Source organism: Carlito syrichta, unplaced genomic scaffold (genome assembly GCF_000164805.1).
Source record: "Carlito syrichta isolate Samal-C Ts95f unplaced genomic scaffold, Tarsius_syrichta-2.0.1 Scaffold306747, whole genome shotgun sequence".
Lineage (NCBI taxonomy): Eukaryota > Metazoa > Chordata > Mammalia > Primates > Tarsiidae > Carlito > Carlito syrichta.
In genome coordinates, this window is record NW_007250843.1 from 109,751 (window position 1) to 129,499 (window position 19,749).

At 35.3% G+C, this 19,749-nt stretch overlaps 1 protein-coding gene across 2 annotated transcripts in view; it reads right to left on the reverse strand.

The window, feature by feature from the left end:
- Nucleotides 1–19,749, reverse strand: part of PRRG1 (proline rich and Gla domain 1) — a 114,706-nt gene that overhangs the window by 16,045 nt on the left and 78,912 nt on the right. For both annotated transcript variants that reach the window (XM_008063324.2, XM_021715151.1), the window contains one exon: nt 13,505–13,665. In XM_008063324.2, coding sequence (XP_008061515.1) covers nt 13,505–13,665 — 161 coding nt within the window. The remainder of the gene's footprint in view (nt 1–13,504; nt 13,666–19,749) is intronic.

Consider the following 19,749-nt stretch of genomic DNA (forward strand, 5'->3'; position numbering starts at 1 on the left):
TGGGGTTCTCTTAGCAAGGATGATGGATAAAGTGGTTTTCAGATTAGTAAGTAACCTTGTCTGCTCTCTTTATTAGCGACCTAGAATAAATTAACTCATGCAACTATTTTTTTCCCCAGGAGTGATGACGTTAGGGCAATCAATGATCAAATTTTAATAAGCACAAGATTTCCAGGATAATAAAAGTGAGTAGTATAAGAGTTCAGTGAAGACAGGTATAATAGTGTGTACTGGAAAAATATTTTTATAGTAATTTTAAGAAATACTAAAATCTCTAGTAGATAATTGTTTATCTCTGTTTATCTCTGTTTTGCCTAAAGTGTACCCTGAGTTTATAATTTTTTTTAGTTGAAGTCTCATTTCGTTGCCCAGGCTGGAGTGCAGTTATATGCTCATGGCTACCACAGCCTTGACCTTCTGGACTCTGGCGATTCTTCTGCCTCAACCTTACAAGTAGCTGGAAATACAGGCATGTGCCACCACGCCCAGTTAATTTTTTTTCTAATTTATTGTAGAGATGTGGTCTCATCATGTTGCCCAGGCTGGTTTTGAACCCCTGGGCTCAGACAACCCTCTAGCCTCTGCCTCTCAAAGTTCTGGCATTACAGGCATGAGCCAACGTACCCAGCCTTTAAATATTTAAAAATAGAAAACAGCAAAGTGGAATGGAACAGTTTTAATAAAAAACTAATATAAAATTTAGGCTAATGAGGAATTATAATTTTTATTAGTCTACCTCATTTTGCTTATTAATATGCACCTGGATCTTTGTAATATAATCTATCTTTCAAAGTCATAAAAGTAACTCTGTAGCATTGAAAAATTTCAATAACTTTAGATAGAACTACTTTTTTAAATCAACTCTTCTACTACTTCAAATATTAACCTTATAATGAAACCTCATCTGTTTACTTAACTTAAAGATAGCTGCCTTGAAAATGATCTTACTATCAAACCAAATAAGTTCATAATTGTCTAAAAGTTCAGATTGACACTTCTCAGAAAATAACAGGAAATCTCAGCCTATACCTCTTCCAAATTGGCCCAATCACATTGTGAGTTCCATTAAGTTTTTTTCTTGTCAAGACATTCTGTCTTATGTTCCAAGTATGTTAGCTACATGGTATGATGTTGATGAGTACTAGATTAAGAATCAAAAGCTACAAGTTCCAATTCTATTCAGAAGTCAAGGGCTTCATTGGTCTCTTGGGCACTTGCAATTCTAGTCTATACATGGAAAGATCACCTGCTTTGTCTATCCCAATAAGAATTGTTCTAAGGCATTTTAAAGCACTAGAACTAAAAATAAATCTAAGCTGCTCTTAAGCATCAGTCATCAGTTTTTTCCTGTTTCTATCATATCTAAGCTTGAATAAATATGTGGTGTGCTTTTAGTAATGGCCTAATAAGGACTGACATAAGAAGCCTGAAGGTAAACTGTTTCATTGTAAAGCTCCTGACACAACCATCACTAATTAAAGTAAGAAAGCACTGTGTTCAATGAGGAGAAGGGAGGGCAAAAATGAGGAAGAAACAGAATTAGAAGACCTGGATCCTGGGTCCTATTTCATGCTTCATCAGTATCTTGTGATGGGACAATGAGCAAATCAACAGCTTCTCCTCATTTGCAAAATGAAGCACTTGACCTGTTTGGTTTTCATGGACCCCGTAAAAAGATGATTGGAGCTTATTCCATGAGTCTTTCTTCAACAATGGAATGGAATGGAAAAAGCAGCATTTAACCTATTCATGATGAGCAGTGACTGGTATCAAATGTTAGTTTTTGGAATTGGATACTATCTTAACACTCAAATAATAATGCCATTTTAAGTTAAAGCATTAGTGTGACTCTTTAAAACATACAATTTGAGAAAAACCAGAGCCTTCTTTGGATCTACTGGCTACTGTAGCTCAGTAAGGAACAGATGACCTGTTTTAGCTTGATGGTACCCAAGACTAGGACTAACAATATAAAGCTATAGCAGAGTTCCAATTTTTTTTTTTTTGCAATTGATTATATTGCACTTTGGAAGTGGCTAAACTGAATCTTATTTCTACAGTTATGATGTGCCAACCATGGCCAGATGTCCTGCCCTAGGGGAAAGAGCTAATGACAACCCCCAGTATTAAAGAAATCGGCAGCCACTCACTGTAACAAAAAATGATTTACAGTAATGGTCCTATCTAGATCAGAATATCTGAGGAGTGAGCAGGAATGGTGATTGGTTGTTATACTTTATCAAATATAACATACCATGAATTGAAGCGTATACTATTTTTATTTATTAAAAAAGAAACAGAATGCTTTCAATTAATCTATGATATGTCATTGTTTGTAAATTGCACCTCAATTTCAGAAAAGTCAAAATTTAATAAATGATTGGATCATCAGTGAAATATGATATTTATGGATTTTGTCACCCATTTGCCTGAATACATTTATCAAAGTTGCTACATTTTAAAATTATTCATAATTATTTATACTTTTTGGTAATTTATTTGTGGCTTCAACTAATAGTCTAAACTATTATATACAAATATAGAAACCAACAAAAAAGAAAAAAATGGCATTTTCTGCTGGCCATCATGTCATTTTACAAGCTCTCAACCTCATCATAAAATGGGTTTCTTTCTTTCCTTTTTTTTTAACCTTTTTTCCTCATTTCCTGGAGGAAGAGGTTTAGCATATTGGACTACGGAATGCAATTCCTTGGGTAACAGTCCCTGACTCTTTAAATTCATAGCTCTCCTCTTCCTAGCATGCCATGGGGGGCATGTGACATCTTTCAGGTGAAATAACACATGCTCTAAACATTTATCAAGCATAGTCACTGCCCTAGGGACCTACTTTAATCTCAATTTGAGAATAAGGATTTTTTTTTTTTTAGTTGGAATCTCACTTTATCACCCAGGCTGGAGTGTAGTGATACAATCAGAGTTTACCGTAGCCTCAACTTCTAGGGCTTAGGTGATCCTTTTGCCTTAGTCTCCTGAGTAGCTAGGACTACAGGCATGCACCAGCATGTCCAGCTAATTTAAAATTTTTTTTTCTTTTCTTTTTTTTTGTAGAGATGGGGTCTTGCTATGTGGCCCAGGCTGGTCTCAAATTCCTGGGCTCAAGCAATCCTCTTGACTCAGTCTTCGAAAGTGCTGGGATTACAAGTGTGAGCCATCACGCCTGACCAGAGTGTGAGGGTTTTACTGCTGTCAATTCCACTGACTACAGCTTCATGCTGAATATGTGAACCTATTCATGACAGTACTGCCTATCAAGCAGTGAAGCATCCCAAAGCAGAAGCATGGTGGGTGACAGGGCCACAGGTTATCCTAAATCCATGGTGCAAATCATTTCACAAGTGATAGCAAATGGAACTGTCAGTCCCACCAGTACCTGCTCTCTAAGGATAGGTCTAAAAAAGGCAAATTGGCACTGGGAGAGGAAAGCTACTGAGGTAACTTCAGGTCAAGCTTAACAGACTACTGGCATGAACGGGAGAGCCTCCCACTGAAGGAAATCTACTACTTTATTAATATCAAACAGGCTGAGATCTTCCTAATTAAATTACCACCAAACCTGACATGAATAACTAAGACTACATAGGATTTATAATCCACAAAAGGGCCCAACTGCCAGAGACTAAAGTTCACCAGTAATTTAAAAACAACATCGATAATATAATCAATAAAAATTTACTTTAAATGATCATGTAAGGGACAATGACATATAAAGTCTGCAGAAATCAGACCTTCCTCATCTCTTCAGAAGGTAGCTCAGAATAAAAATTGCACAAAATGACATACTTTGGTCCTTGTTAACTTATTCTCAAGAGGTCCCAAAGTAAAGATGCCTTTGGGAGCTCCAGGAAAGCACTCTCATATGTCTGAAAGGAAACTTCATATTTAGCTTCCCCAGGAAAGTCTGGAATGGGTCTAGGAAAGGTACAGGAAAGTCTGGATGGAAATGCATAGGGTATGGCTGCAGGAGGACCACAGTAATGCCCCATGTTTGCCTCCTGTATTTCTATGCCCAAACTTGACTTTCACCTGGAGGCAAGGTTCTGGATCTGGCTCATGTGCCATTAGTAGATCATGAAAGGCTAAGTGAAACAGGAGTTTTCCTAACAGTATCAGATAATCTGAGTTTCTGCCCGAAAAATATCTGGGACCTAGTGAACAATTATTAAATACCTCAGACATTGAGAAATTCATGTAACCACTATCACTACCCACAAGTGTCTACATGCTACCCACTCTCATGGGTTCTAAATTCAGGGTGTTCCAATGTAGTTTTTGTGACATATACTAGTATGAAGAGGCACTGCATATATCTTTCTTCCTCAATAATTTTTACATAAGACAAAATTAAATGGTAAGACTTGGACCAAGAGGTATTATCTATAAAGGGATTGCTGGACTTAGATCTCAAATCCTTGAATATTAGTAATTCAGTTTCTAAAATATAACCGCAACTTGGGGGTAGAGTGGCACATGGAGTGCACAGGAAACAGCATAAAAGTTTGGGACAATGCCCCCAAACACAACAGTACTCTGTACACCCAGAAATACCACTGCAGACCTCTTTGAGTGTTCCAAGTGCCTTTAGCTAAACTGCTTGCTTTACGATCTAACAAGGTGTTATCTAATAAAGCAATTTCCCTGGCTCCATGGAGACTTTTGAACCCTGGAGTGTACATTTTAAAAGTGAACTTCCTTATTCCAAAATAATTTTAGATTTACAGAAAAGTTGCAAAGATAATACGGAACATTCCCCTGTGCCTCTCATCCAGTTTCCCCTAATGTGGGCATCTTACATTAGGATGGTACATTTGTTATAATTAATGAACCAATATTGGTCCATTACAGTTAACCAAGCACAACAGTTTATTTAGATTTTACTAGTTTTTCTCTAATGTCCTTTTGTTCCAGAATCAAGTCCACATTTCATTTAATTAGCATGTCTCTTTAATCTCCTCTGGTCTGTGACAGTCTTTCAGTCTTTTCTATTTTTTTCCATGACCTTGACAGTTTTGAGGAGTCAGACATTTTGTAGAATGTCTCTCAATCTGGATTTCTCTGTAACTTTGACATGATTAGACTGGGGTTATGGGTTTGGAAAAAAATACTACAGAAGTGAAAACCCGTCTCAGTATATCATATACATGATTTACTAACCTTGATCACCAGGTCAAAGTAGTGTCTGCCGGCTTTCTCCAATGTAAAGTTATCCTGCCCCCCAACCAGTGCTTGCCTCTTTCCAATCCCTGCTCTTTGAAAGTATGCCTTTAAGTTCAAGCCACACACAAGGGCGGCAGGAAATTGAGCTCTACTTCCTGGGGGAAGTATTTATATACATAATTTGGAATTATTTTATTTATTGCAAATTTGTCTCTTTTCACCTAATCATCCATTCATTTATATCATTATGCATTCATGTGTATCTATTTTGTGCTATGGTTTTAATCCAACACTACATTATGTCGTTGCTCAAATAATTCAGCTTTGATCACTGAGACTTCCTTTAGATGGGTTCTTATGTCCCTTTAACATGCTCCTTTTCTTTGTTGTTTTTTTAAGCACGTCCTTACTTTCTATATTACAATATGCTCGAGCTCATCTTGAATTCTCCATGTTTCAGCACAAGAACAGACCATTTCCCCCAAATAATCCTGTTTTCTTTTATTGTAGAATGGAATTAGAAACCTAGATCTGGGCACTAGGTGGGACTACACAGGTTTGATAAGCACTCTAAAGTTTGAGGACAACTATTTTGGGAAGTCAAGCAAAAATGAACTAGAAATTATTTGTGAAGAAAAGTTCTAAAATAATTGTTTTAAAGATATACTATTTTCTTAATCTTAGTTCAAGATTAAAAGTTCAAAAATTCAGAAAACTCTTGTGGTCCCATGGAGAGAAGAGAGAAAAATGGTAGTGACCAAATAATGATTCCTAAATAAATGGCTATAATTGAGCAGATAACCACTATAATAAAATATATTTACTGAAAGTTTTCTCTGTGCCAGGTACTATGCTAAGTGTACAGCTTCAAACCTAATGTTGCAGGTATAATTTCCCTCTTTTAAATGATAAAAAAATGGAGGCCTATAAAGATGAAAGGTTTACACAAAGCAATAGTCAGTAGGTGGCAGAGCTGAGACACCATATCAAGGTCCATCTGATTCTGGAAGCAGAGGATTTTGGCAGGATACCTCAGCTTTATTGAGGTATAATTAACAAATAAAAATTGTGTATATTTAAAGTGTGCAACATGCTTACATGAGCCTTTGTGTGTATGTCTGCTGTTTCTACCACAGCTGAAAGGCCATGAGGGGCACCATCTTCATTGTTGTATATACTGTGTCTGTTATTGTATAATTAGACTTGTGCTCCAAATTAGGTAAATAATTACAAACGAATATTCTACTGAAAGTTCATGGCTTGTATTTAAAAATAATGATACTATGTCAGAGTAAAAGTGCTCTGAGTGATAAATTTTAGTAAACAAAAAGATAGCTAATAAGTAGTCTAAGAGGAGAAAGCAAATCTCAAAGCCAACCATTTTCTTCACTCCTAAGATTAGATGAAACTGGCCAGGCACAGCGGCTCATGTCTGTAATCCCAGCACTTTGGGAGGCCAAAGTGGGAAGATTGTTTGAGCCCAGAAGCTCGAGACCAGCCTGGGTAACATAGAAAGACCCCGTCTCTTAAAAAAAAAAAAAAAAAAAAAAGATGAAACTGTGTTGTACAATGCTAGATCCTTCTTAACATATAACAAGCACTATTCTGAAACAGTTGTGCTGAAATAGATCAAAAATAAGAATGTCACTTTTATTATACTACTAGACCAAAAGCCCTTTGGCACACCTTATCATAAATGGTATTTTTTTAATTTTAAAGATGTGGGGTATAATTCAGGGTTAGGTATACAAATGCTGATCATGAACCGGGCTCGGTGGCTCAGCCTGTAATCCCGCACCTTGGGAGGCTGAGGTGAGTGGATTGCCTGAGTCCGCGGGCTCGAGACCCGCCTGGGCAACTTGGTGAGACCTCATCACCACAATAAATAAAAAATTAGCCAGGCCTGGTAGCGCGCATCTGTAATTCCGGCTACTCAGAAGGCTGAGGCGGAAGGATCGCCGGAGCCCAGCAGGTCAAGGCTGTGGTGACCGGGAGCGGCCACTGCACTCCAGTCTGGGCAACAGAGTGAGACTCCAACTCAAAAAATAAAAATAAAAAATAAAACAAATGCTGATTCTGCAGGTACCCTCGTTGATGAGGTGTGCCCCTCCCTTTTTAATTTTTGACATTTTGAGCTTTTAGAGTATCTGTCACCTGAATAGTGAATATTGTACTTAATCAGTAACTTTTCTACCCTCATTCACATATTGCAGTCTCCACTGTCTATTATTATACTCTATCTCTCCATGTGTACCCATTATTTAGCTCACTTAAAAGTTAGAACATGCAGTATTTGACTGTTTCTGTGTTATTTCAGTTAGGATAATGGACTCCAGTTCCATCCATGTTGCTGTAAAAGACATGATTTAATTCTTTTTTCTGACTGAGTAGTATAGCATTCCATGGTGTGTGTGTGTGTGTGTGTGTGTGTGTGTGTGTGTGTGTGTGTGTAACTCACACTTTCTTTATCCAATCCTCCATTGATAACACTTAGGTTGATTACATATCTTTGCCATTGTGAATAGTGCTACAATAAACACAAGAGTGCAGGTATCTTTTTGATATATTGATTTATTTCCCTGTATGCATATATTGAGTAGTGGGATTTTTGGATAAATGGTAGTTCTAGTCTTAGTTATTTGAGAAATCTCCATACTGTTTTCTACAGTGGTTGTACTACTTTACATTCCCATGAATAGTATATAAGCATTCCCTTTTGTCTGCATCCTTGCTATAAATGGTGTGGCTTTAATTGCATAAGAAAACACGGATAACAGATGCTAAACCATAAGAAATGGAACATAGCACCAACATAATAAAAAATTTAAAGTCCACATTTATCAGCCAATTTGTGTATTTTGTAATATGCCAATGCATTCATTCATTCTCTATTTAGCCTCTATTATGTGCCATTACTGCTTTATATGTTACGTTTAGGGACCATAGCTACAATCTCTTCCCATGACTGTTAGCTCTAGGACAACAGCGTTTCTCTTCTGTTTTGTTCACAGCTATGCAAAATTTGTCTGTTTAGTTTGAGAACTAGATCTGATTCCAAGAGAAGATGTCGAATCGGCAGTTAGTCATATATGTCTATAGTACAGGGTATCCCTCCCTGATATATAAATTTGGGAATCATTAGAATTTCAAGCTACAAGAATAAGAAAGCTCACCAGAGGAGTGAGTATAGACAGAGCAGAGATCCAAAAAATGAAGTAGTTGCTGGATGGGGATGCTATGTTAAGAGTTTTTTTTTTCTTTTCCCTAATACGAGGTACATAGGCTAGGAAATTATCTCATAGTTAAAGAAGTTTCTACTTGCTTCAAAGATTGCTGAAAGGCAGCATACTGGCTCTGTGGGCTGGAAAAAATACATAGAAGCACTGAGATGCATAAAAGTCAGAGGGGTAGGCATTAAAAACATTGTTCACCTTGAGAGTCAATGACAAAACTGACTCAGGCACTAAAAGAAGCCAGTAAGGTAGTTGGATATACAACATAAAAGCCAATAACCTACAAACCACATATCTAACATTAGATTCATACCTAGAACATAAAGAATTCTCAAAACTCAAAAGTAAAATGAAACGAAGCATCCAATTAGAAGGTAAACATGAAAGTAAACATCCTATTAAAAAGTAAAAATGTCATATAGAAGCCGGGCTCGGTGGCTCAGCCTGTAATCCCACGCCTTTGGGAGGCTGAGGTGAGTGGATTGCCTGAGCCCATGGGTTCGAGACCCACCTGGGCAGTGAGACCTCATCTCTACAATAAGTCAAAAAAATCAGCCAGGCGTGGTAGCGCATGCCTGTAATTCTGGCTACTTGGAAGGCTGAGGCGGAAGGATCGCTGGAGCCCAGCAGGTCGAGGCTGCGGTGGCCGGGAGCGGCCACTGCACTCCAGTCTGGGCGGCAGAGTGAGACTCCAACTCAAAAAAAAAAAAAAAAAGTCATATAGAGAAATTTCACTGAAGGAGATACATAAATAGAAAATAGGCACACAAAAAGATATTCAACATCATTAGCCATTAAGGAAGTACAAGTTAAACTCACAATGAGATATTACTACACACTTACCAGAATGACTAAAATAAAACACAGTAACATCAAGTGCTGGCAAGTGTGTGAAGAACCTGATCACTCAAACACTACTAGTGAGAATGTAAAATGGTAGTAATTTATACAATGACAAATTAGTTTGTTAGTGTCTCAAAGAACTACACATATACTTATCATACAACCCAACAACTGTACTCCCAGTGATTTACTTCAGAGAAATGAAAATTTCTGTCCACACAAAAACTTGTATACAATGTTCACAGCAGATTTATTTGTAATATCCCAGAACTGGAAGAAATAGATGTCCCTTAATAAGTGGATGGTTCAGTGAACCATTGCATATCTATACCATAAAATGCTATTCAGTAGTAAAAGCGAATGAACTATTGATATACGTAACAACTGGAATGAATCTCAATAGCATTATGCTGGCTGTAAAAAGCCAATCTCAAAATGTTCCATACTGTATGACTTTGTTTATCCTTGTAATGACAGAATTATAGAGATGGAGAAAAGTTAGGGATGCTCAGGGGGAGGGTAGTCAGTGTGACATGATATAGCATGAGGGGTAATTTTGTGGTGACATAATAGGTCTAAATCTTGATTGTAGTAGTGGTTACACAAAGCTGTACAAGTGATAAAATGGCATAGAACTACAGACACAGACAGCACCAATATCAGTTTCCTAATTTTGGTCTTAAAGTTATGTAAGATGTAACCACTGGGAGAAACTAGGTAAAGACTACATGGGACCCCTCAGTATTATCTTTGTAGTTTTCTGTGAATCTATAATTATCTCAAAACAAAAAGGTAAAAAAATTGGATGCATCCTTTAAAGTATAACTTTGACCATAGGATTTCTTAGAACTTAAGTCAAGTAAATAGGTGGTTCTTTAATAAAAAAAAAATGACAGCCCTCTACATGAATGTTGACAGCAGCTTTATTTGCAATAGCCCCCAAAATGGAAACAACCTAAATGTCTATCAACAGGTGAATGAATAAATTGTGACATGTATAATGATGACACACTACTCAGCAGTAAAAATGAATTAATTTTGATATGTGCAAATGGATACATTTCAAAATAACGATGCTGAGTAAAAGAAATCAGGCAAAACAGAGTTTATACTGCAAGATTTATAGAAAACTCTTGAAAATATAAACTAATCTGTAGTGATAAAAGTGACATCAATTGTTGCAGGGGTTGACTGTGGGGAGAGACAGGGAGGAAGAATTAAAATGGGGCAAGAAGTAACTTTTGGGGGTGATGAATTTATTTACTATCTTGATTGTGGGGATGGTTTCACAAGTGTATACATATGTCAAAACTTGTCAAGTTATACACTTTAAATATATGTATTTAATTCTATGTTGATTATAACACAACAAGGCTTTTAAAAAGATCAGTGGTCTTCATATATACAAATAATAACCAGTTAGGACACATTGTGGAAAGGAACATTCACTTTACAATAGCCAAAATAGCTATATGTAGGAACCAACCTAAGAGATGTGCAAAATCTATGACAAAAACCATAAAACATTCCTGAAAGACACAAATGCTGACTTCAAACAAATAGAAAGACATTTATTCTTCTTGGAGAGGATAACTTAAAACTTAAAGATGTTAGTTCTTCCTAGGTTAATTTATAAACTTAAATATCTTAATAAAAATACTGACGAATGACTTCTTTTCTGGAGCTAAACAAGTTAATACTAACATTTGTATGAAAAAATAAACATTCAAGAATAGCCCACATGTCACAGAAAAAAGAAGAGCTTATAAAGGGGAAGTAGCTCTAATTTATACTAAAACATGCTACAAATCCTCTGTAATGAAAGCTGTGTGGTCTCAGCATTTGAAAAGAATTATGGACCAATGGATTAGAATGGAAAATCCTGAAATAAACTAAGTACATGTGGAAATTATGTACATGATAAAGGATAACTAAAATTACTGGGGCCCAGAGGAACTTCTTACTTAATGGTGTGGACAACTAGATAACCACGTGGAAAAATAAGATCCATAACTCAGACCATACCCAAGAATAAACTCCAAGTGAATCAGTGATCTAAATGTAAAAACTCAGAAAAATTAGAAGAAACTGTGTGAATTCTTCTATAATTAAATGTACAGGAAGCTTTTCTATTATGATTCTAGAATCAGATTCAATAAAATATTTACTGAGTTTATGACTACAATTAAAATAAAAACAAATTTGTTCATGAAAAGAAAACACCATGAGTAAAGTCAAAATCTAAATGACAACTGCAAGCAAAAAATTGAAACCAATAAAGACTAGTATCTCTAATATACTTTTTAAAAATTGAGGGGGGCAAAGACCATAAATCGGACAGAAAAATGGGCAAAAGACAAAGACAATTCACAAAATAGACATAAAAATGGCCTGTAAACATGTAGTAAAATGTGTAACTTCACTTATAAGAGAAATGCAAAGTGAAACAACACAAAATATATCTCAAAGCAACAAATTGATTAGAAATGTTAAGAATTTTCTGCTGGTGAGAATGTGAGGAAATTGGCTCTTTCAGACACTTGCTGGAAATGCAAAATGGTACAACCTTTATGGAGAGTACTTTGGCAATATCTAACAAAACTACATGTGCATTAACCCTTTGACCAGTAATCCCACTTCTAATAATTTACCTTGAAGATACCCTTCCAATAATGCAAAAATATATACGCGCAAAGTTATTTACTACAGCATTATTTGTCATAGCAAAAGTATGTTATGTACTCTTACCACACACACACATAGCAACAACAACAATAAAGGGAACAAGAGGAAACTTTGGGAGGTGATGGATATACGTTTATGCTCTTAACGGCGGTGACACTTTCGTAAGTGTATACCTATCCCCACACTCACAGAGATTTATACATTAAATATATACTGATTTTTATATGTCAGTCATTCCACAATAAAGTGGTTTTTAAAAAGAGAATATGGTTCACTGGTATAAAGTACTTTTAGAACAATAAATTTCAAATGACTACTTGCTATTCTTTTAAAGGAAAATGACAAAGTTGGGTGAAAAGTCACTAGCATTGTAAAAACCATAGTAGAATATCTAAACTTTATATTAGTTGATAAAACACAATATCAAAACCAAGTTTTGTTTCTGTTTTAAGTACTTAAGCTAGTTTTTATTAAAAACTGCATACTATAAAATACTGTTTCTATTAAAATCTGATTTTCTCATTTGCAAGGTATCTATGTAGTCAAAATAGGGCAGAATGATATATACCAAAATCATAAAACTAGAGATACTAGTGATTTTATTCATGTGTTAATACATTTTTCAATTTCTCTACAATGAACATGTATTTATTTTATAAGAATAAAATAAAATGTATAAAATAACACCAACAAGGACTAAGTAGATGCAGAAGAAAAAAAGCTGGAAGAAAAGTAAGAGGCTAACAGTGCTTTGTGATTGCCTGATGGGTTTGTAGATGATGCATTATTTTCCCTGTGCACACCAGAATCTAGCAATCATGTCTCTCTGAGTGTCTCTTCTTGAGCTGCTTCTTTGTATTTCTGGGTGCTTGTCTATCCAACAAAAGACCGAATCCCTTTTCTTTAAAACTCATCTGCATCCACTGCTCCTCTAGCATACCTGACATCACTTGTTTGGCATCTAGTGTTATCTTGTGGTGCCCAGGGCTGGATCTTGACACACTGGTTACCTCTGGTAGTGTAATTTTCAGCTGTGGGGAAGTTCTATAGAATTTTCACCCCACCTTGTGCTTCCCCATCCTGCTCTCCTTTAATAGCATGTAGTCTAGAATAGAGAGGTGAAGAAGAGTATTTTTACAGAGTGGGGATGGAAGTCCGTATGTCTCTTTTGTATGAAAAGTAAAACATTTTAGAACAATGTCAGCATCCATTAGCTTCCTCCACACTTTCTCTCTCATTAGGCATAGTGTAGGTAATGACGTTATTAATAACTTTCCAGAACAAATCCTTGCGAGAATCAAGTCCTTCCCCCTTGCCAAGATGATAAATCCTAGCTCAGGACAGTCCTGTTTCTAGAAATGGGGTCCTCAAAGACAGACCAACACACAGGGAAGTGAACCTCGCTCTCCCACCCACAGAATATTATTAGTTAGGTGCCACTTTCAGAGTTCTTCACAAAGATAATATTTAATTGATAGCAAAGAATACACTGAAGGAATGCAGGTTTTAAATATAATAAAAGGGTAGGTAAATCTGTGAAATGTATTTTAAATTGCCAACATACTTACAGTTTTTTCATTATTTTCAAAAGCTTCTCTTGCTTCTTCAAATGTGCAGACTTCTTCTTTGCACTCACGTTCAATGTTGCCCTGTCTTATTTCTTCAAAAAGTACATTAGCTCTTGGGTAGCGCTTTAAAACGGAATTGGCTTTTTCTCCCGTGAGGAAAACTAAAAAGATATATAATAATAAGTATAAAAATGTAATAAAAAACTCATATAGGAAGTTAATATACAAGATGAAAACTGCTAAATGCTCTTTAGAAAAGAGTGCCAACATCCTAAACCTCTTTCCGTGAGTCAACAATGAAGTAACACTTAGCTCTCAATCACTGCATCTGCTATCTTTCTCATCATGCGAGTATGTCCTTTCAGTAGCAGTTGCCCTGGGTAGGGTCAGTGGCATAATTAACTGTGTTATATTCAGACTTTAGCACATTCCTCCCAACCATGGGTGATTAAATATAGTAATAATGATAGCACTATTATACTCATTACTGTAAGTAGATACCCCAAGGCATTCTGCTGTTGGACAGCAGCAGCCAAATCAAAATCCAGTATTTAGACTATCAGTATTCTTTCCTCTACCTAAAAAATAAAAATAAAACTTCAATTAACCTAATAATATAAACCCAGAGAACACTTACTTGTATGAAAAGGTAACAAAACAATATTGAGATGTTAAATTTGGCCATAATTCATCCCCTAAAACCACTAATAGTAAATTGTTCCTAATGCACTTAAGTTAAATATAGCGTGACACTTTAACACATCCAATCCCGTTTCACTGTTCTTCAGAAAAGAAAATTCTGCATGAATTGTAGAGGCATTTCATATAAACATTCAAAATACATTAATAAAACCCAGTAAAATAAGTAAGGCAAAATTATATGTACACCCATGGAAAATTCTTTTTTATTTTTAAATACAAATACATTTAAGGTCAACTTCAATTAGGTTTTTCTGTAAGTGTCTTGCTTGTTTGAAGAGATAAACATAATGCCACCAGAACTTAATCTCTGCTAACAGAGAGATTGGAAAACTTCCTAGTCTTATAGAATCCTAACATTAGATAAGGTACATTACAGATCTTTCAAAATGCTAAAAAAATGCCTACATTTTCCAAAAAACATTTTGAAGTAAATGAACAACAGTTAAAAATGACAATGATAGCAATGGATTTCCCTCATTATAGAAATGCATATTTCACTTTATAGGATATATGGACTCATTATTTAGGATTTTTTTAAGTATCCAAATTGATACTAGCTGAATAGCACTTATACTAGGGTGAAAACCACAATGGTTCTTCAATAAGTATTTCCTTCTTTTTATACCTCATAAGGAAAACTATCTATAAAATGAATCATAGTCATAGAATATCATAAAAATAAACTTTTAAAAATACAAATTGTGTTAAATGTTATGAAGGAAACCAAAAGGGTGCTATTGAGTAGAAGAGTAACTGAAATTTTCTAGTAATTCTTGCCTTTTAGCAGCATCACAATCCCTGAAAGGATTTATTATCTGCTGGGCTCCACCAGCAGAGATTCTGATTTCATAGGTCTGGGTCAGGGCCAAGAAATTGCATTTCTAATCAGTTTCCATGTAAGGCTGATGCTGCCAGTCCCATTACCACAGTTTGAGAACCACTACCCTAATATGAGTTCCTTAGAGAATGTTCTGAGGAAGGTGTTTATGGAATGCCGGGATTAACACATTTAAAAAGATCTTTCACTGCATGAATTTTTAGGGTTCTTAACATATATTTAATATATACACGTGGATCCATTCTGAAAAATGTAACATTAGGCAATTTTGTCTTTGTGTAAACAAGCTAGAGTGTAGTCACACAAACCTAGATGGTATAGCATATTGCTCCTTGGCTACAAACCTGTATAGCTTGTGACTGTACTGAATACTGTAGGCAATTATAACACAATGGTCAGTTATTTGTGTATTTAAACATATCTAAACTTAGAAAAGGTATGTAAAAATACAATATAAAAGATTAAAAATGGTACATGTGTATAGGGCACTTACCATGAATGGAGCTTGTGGGACTGAAAGTTTGCCCTGGATGACTCAGTGAGTGGTGAGTGAATGTGATGGCTTGAGACATGACTTCACACTACTGTAGACTTTATAAACACTGTACATTTAGGCTACACTAAATTTATAAAAAATATGTTTCTTAGAAAATATTTTTCTTTCTTCAATAATAAATTAACCTCACCATACTGAAACTTTTTTTACCTTATATTTTAAAATTTTTTTTAACATTTTTACTTTTTTGTAATAACACTTAGCTTAAAACACAAACACATTGTGTAGCTGAAAAATATTTTTTATATCCTTATTCTGTAAGTTTTTTCTATTTAAAATTTGTAAGTAGAACTTAATAATGTAATAATTTTTTGTACTTATTAAACTATTTTGTTAAAAACAAAGACACAAACACACACGTTAGCCCAGGCCTACACAGGGTCAGGATCATCAATATGACTGTCTTGCACTTTCACATTTTATCCCACTGGAAGGTCTTCAAGGGTGATAACATGTATGGAGCTGTCACTTCCCATGATAGTAATGCCTTCTTCTGGAATACTTCCTGAAGGACCTGGCTGAAGCTGTTTTATAGTTAATTTTCTTAAAAAAAAAAAACCTCTAAAACAATGATAAAAAGTATAGTATACTAAATACATTCACTAGTAACAGTCATTTGTTATCATTAAGTATTATATACTATACATAATTGTATGTTCTATCATTTTATACAAATAGCTGCACAGTAGATTTGTTTACCCCAGAATCACCATAAACATGTAAGTAATGTGCTGTGCTACAATGTTTTGATGTTCCTAGGCCACAATCTTATGGAACCACTGTTGTATATGTGGTCCATTGTTGACTGAAACATCATTATGTGGTGCATGACTGTATTTGTAAATCTTCAGAAAAGGAGCTGCTACATGCACTTGCCATATTTATTTGACAATGGTGAAATATTTCCTTTTCAAGAAATATTTGCCAAATCTGGTCAATTAGAACATACCTTTTGAAGTAAGAATATGATCAGTAGAATACATACATATTATAGATGAGTTATATCTGCCATTAGGGAATAAGAAGTAGTGGCAGAGTATTTCCCTGTCCTCATCAAATTAATTGGGAAACCTAATGGAACCTAAATGATACTAAAATTATATTTTTTTCACCTTTTTTATTTTTTACAATACTCAAGGGATTGAATAAAATTATAATTTTTTTAAGATGTGGAAACGAGATAAGGGAGAAGGCAGCTTTGACCTATACAATGAGATCAGACCATCTCTTCTCAAAACATCAGACAATTTCTAAGCTGCAAGGACTTGTAAGGACTTTTAACTAAAGCAATGAAGTTTGAAACTAAAGTTGGTCACTTTCCTTTGCCTCTTCCTCTTTAAATTATGTGAGTAAGGAATCATGTGCATGGCTTAATCATGGATTACATGATGTGACAAGTATATAGAATGTAAATGTGCTTTGAAAAGACAACACTGAGGTTTATTGTTTATTTAAAACATGCAGTTTTCCCATTAAAAAAATAAATAAAAACCTAAACCTTTTTTCTTTAGTATCAGTTAGGAAACATTTCAAGTAGAAGGTTTACACACACACACACACACACACACAACTCAAGTATATATATGTATATGTACATATATATGTGTGTGTTGTGTGTGTATATTAAATGTAACCACTTTTTTATAATTTCAAAATAAGCTCTCAGCCATGCTTTCTTTTCAAAAAAATACAATGAAATGAAATAAGAGGATGTGATGTGATAAGTCACAAAGTTGAATCGCAGATGATCCCTGCTTTAAAGGTTCTTCAGTGCAAGAGGTAACAAAGATAAAGGAGATATACAACGAGTTCTATCGTAAGACTGAACATTATGGACGCTCTTTGAGGTAAGATGGCAGGCATATTTCTACTGGGAGTGTGAGTTTGGGGGTGGCAGAGGAACCTGGGAAAGGACCTCTGAAAAGTGTATTTGAGCTGGCCTTTTAAGGATTGGGATATGCAAAGATGGTGAGTAAAGAGACTCTAAAATGAAACAGTGAGTGAGGGCTTGGAATTGAGTAAAGCAAGGGTCATAAATGAGGCAGTGAGCTCGTCAGTAGAGCCAGAGTATAAGATTCAAAACAGAAAGAGTAGGAAATACAGCTGGAAACAGTGGCTGATTGCCATGTCATGGAGGAACTTAATGTTAAGGTAAGATACTTGAACTATGTGGTAGCCATTCAAGATTTTAGACCATTACTTCGGGGAGAATAACCTAGAAAACTATGTATATACAGAGGGTGCCAAAAATGTATATACATTTTATGAAAGGAAAAAACTGTATTAAAATTGTAATACTCATGATATACTGATAACAAAAGATGAATACAAGTCACGTTTGACTTCTGCAATTATGAGGTACTCAAAGTGGTTACTATCAGTGTCCAGGCACTTCTGATTGAGGCAAACTTAATTTTGATTGAGGCAAACAATACATAGATAACATCTCTCAAAATGTGTATATATCCCGGCGTATATACAACAGATTTTGGGGGAGCATGAAGTAAAAATGGAGAAAGAAAGGCCAGGTAAAGGGATACTTACAAGAGACCAGGTTAAGAAATAATGAGATCATGCACTTGAGTAGTAACAGTAGGAATGGTAAGGAAGGGACAAACATGAAAGATGGATAATGGGTGATTTCTTGGCCACTTTACCCACCATGCACTTTATTCCTCAGTCAAATCAAATGTCTCCATTCTACAAATTGGATCTCCATAATTTTGCATTCAGATGTAATCTTCTAAAAACCTTTGTCAGACTCAGCTCCTCAGTTCATTAGACAGAGCTGTAATAGACTCTCAGTATTTATGTATATTTTAATTATATAAATTAATCAAACCTTATTAGTTTTTGTTATGATTATATGGTTCCTCCTCAAGGCTATAAGCTCCTTGAGGGTAGTGCCCATGTATTATTAACATTTTGCTCTAATCTCTGTTTTTTGTAACATTGAGCAAATAACATAGTCTAAAACATATTCAATAAATGTGGAATAAATAAAAAGGCAGAATGGGAGAGACTTGCAAGTTGAATGTCCAGAAGCTTGAAGGCCATGGACTCCTCTAATTATGAAGCAGTACTGCAAACTTAATATATGGTTGCAATGTTTCTGGGAGAGAGCTTTTGAATATTCTTTTTTAGCAAGACAAATTACCTTTTGAAATTTATAGAATACTTATATTTGTGCTTCCCTTGGAGTAAACATTTTTTGTTCCATTAAGAAGCATCTGATTTCTTCTAGTAGTTGTATAGATGGAGAGTGGGCACCTATTGTTCTGAAAAGGGAGCACAGTCAGTTTTTTTTTTTTTGCTTGGAAAAGAACACCTCGGTTCTCAATGTGTACAGTAAAGTCCCCTGGGGTGCTGCAGAAAATTCATGGAGGACATGCAGGATATCTTACTTTTTTTTAGGAAATGCAGTAATAATAAGCATCTGTGAGACACCACACAAACTACTAGCTTGCAGTATTTCACAGTTTCATCATTAGATAGTTCTACATTCCTTTTCTTTGCAAAATTGAACTTTTAGTTATGATTTTTTTAAGTGCTCCATGAAATATCAATGTGGAACAGGAAACAGGGGTGGCGGTGGCAGTATTCAACCTAATTCTAAGATTTGAGAAGCTGTGCAGGGTCCAACAGGCACATATATCCCTTTAGTACATAATTGCATGGTTATTTAAGAGTGAAACAAAAATACTGCCTTATTTCAGTTTATGTCTATATATTTTTTTCAAATGACTACTATGCTGTAAGGATATAAATACTTATTAATTTGTTTGGACCACTTTACTTAATAAATGAAACTATTAGGTATTTCTTTTTTATCAATATTTTTTATTTTGATATTGTGGGGTACAGTTAAGGGTTAGGTATACAAATATGCTTCATTCAGGCCCCCTTGTTGATAACAGGTGTCTCTCTGTCTCCAGACAGATGTTTACTGCCATTAGTCCCATCACCCCCCCACATAGTTTCCCAACACTGTCAGTCGTTTTCTTATAGTAGTGCATTGGATGATCAAGGTCCACTATATGAGTGAGAATATGTGATACTCAGATCTTTGTTTCTGTGAGAGATCACTTAGTATTATAGACTCTAGCTCCATCCAGGTTGCTGCAAAATTTTGTTCTTTTTTTTTTTTTT